Genomic DNA, 2,005 nt, shown 5'->3' with positions numbered 1-2,005 from the left:
CGAAAAAGCAACTGGTGACCCTTACAGCTTCATATATATCGATAAGCCACGGAAATTTACAACAATGAACTTTGATGGAACAATATAACCCATATATATGAGTTACTCTAATGGTAAATCACCTGAAGAAACAATATCGCATGGCAAAATTATTGAAATAGTAAAAGGATTGCCTGGTGTTGGTTTTAAACTAACAGATGATGGTGATTACGATATTCAAAATAAAAAACTGAGGAATGTAGCTTCACCGCAAACGAATGACGATGCAACCACTAAGAGTTACGTTGATAATAAGGCATTACTAGTTGACGGTAGTAATAAGATGTTAGGAGCCCTCAATATGGATAATCGACGTATTGAAAATGTGGCAGCTGGAAGACATAATACAGCTGATGCATTAACATATCTACAACTTGAAGCCTTCTATGTCGATCTGAATACTAACACTGGGAATATTGAAGCACAAAATCCAATTGATATGCAAGATCAAAGAATTAAGGGGGTAGCCGAACCAATACATCATAAAGATGCTGCAACAAAATTTTACATCGATAATTTTATGACTCAAAAGGCTGATAAAACAGAGTTGTCTCAAAAAGCCGATAAAACAGATCTTGCCAATTATTTAAAAAGAGATGGGACAGTTTCCGTAACTGGTGATTTTGACTTTCGTGACAATAAAATTACAAGTGTTGGTAACGGTTCACAATCGACTGATGCAGTAAATAAAGGATACATTGATACTGAATTAGCCGCCAAACCAAATGTCAATCAGGTTGTGTTACGAGATGGTACTCAAGAAATGAGTGGAAATTTGAATTTGCCTTTGAACAAAATAATAAATTGCGGACAACCAACTGGTACTAGAGATGTGACTAACAAAGCTTATGTCGATTTCGAGGTTGGAAAAAAACCAGATATAAATCAAGTCATTTTACGAGACGGCAGTAATGCAATGACTTCTAATCTAGACATGAACAATCAACAAATAAAAAACGTGAAAGATGCAACGAATAATCAAGATGTTATAACATTGAAGCAAGTGAATGATGCTATTGCAACTACAAGTACCGATAATAATAAATATACAGACCAAAAAATAGCGGAGAGTCATATAAGCACACACGAAAACAGGAAAAATGTGCTAGCGTATGCTATGGACGATGGAGAATTCACCGAAGATTTTGGTATACAGGACGTAAATCTAATCACTTATAATGACTCACCACATAAAACCAACAAAAAAGCATTTTCCTTAAAGGTTCAAAAAAACATCTGATGGATCCAGTCTGTTTAAAGGAAGATTTGATTTCAATCTCTTCAAAATGCTACGAGATAATTTCAGTGAAAAATATACAGCATGTATTGAAATATATTTCGAAAAAGGAAAAAGAAATGATACAGAATTTAATTCTTTCAATATCTCATTTGAGAAACTGAACATGAATATTGATAAGTCACACACAATAAAAATAAATACGGATTACAAATATTATCGCAGTATATTGAATCTTTCTCCCGATGGTTATATGTGAACGTTCAAAGTAGTTTTGACAATTTATCACCAAATTTATTACCTCTTTATGTTCTAATTTATGGTATTAAAGATGAAGCAAAAACTTATCTAGATCTTACAATGTATGATTATGAAAAAGCTTATGAGGTTACAAACAATAATCTTCAAATTCACATACCCATTAATATGAACAACAACGGAATTAGGGGTCTGCCGAGATCACCGATAGATGACAACTGTCCTTTAACTAGAAGATACATGAGACTGATTTCTTTACCTTGTATTCTTGTAGGTACAACCGAAATCGGAACTAATAATTGTCATTTTTCATATGAAATGCAATTAGATGGTACAAGCACTAATACCAGATTGTCGTCTATTGTTGGAGGAAGAAACATTAAAATTTTGCAAGTTGTCATCTGGTCGAACAAACGTTTGAATGGTGTTTACAAATTAATCATAAAGAGTAACTTTTATTCAGGTACTGCT

General features: G+C 33.3%; 1 protein-coding gene across 1 annotated transcript; it reads left to right on the top strand.

Moving 5' to 3' along the window:
* Window positions 1-97: 97 nt before the first annotated feature.
* On the top strand, window positions 98-1,279 carry LOC137976584 (uncharacterized). Its single transcript, XM_068823962.1, has one exon. The coding sequence runs from the start codon at window positions 98-100 to the stop codon at window positions 1,277-1,279; it is 1,182 nt and encodes a 393-aa protein (XP_068680063.1).
* Window positions 1,280-2,005: the final 726 nt, after the last annotated feature.

The sequence above is a fragment of the Montipora foliosa genome, chromosome 11, assembly GCF_036669935.1.
Source record: "Montipora foliosa isolate CH-2021 chromosome 11, ASM3666993v2, whole genome shotgun sequence".
Classification (NCBI taxonomy): Eukaryota; Metazoa; Cnidaria; class Anthozoa; order Scleractinia; family Acroporidae; genus Montipora; species Montipora foliosa.
This window is presented reverse-complemented; position numbering and strand designations above follow the sequence as displayed.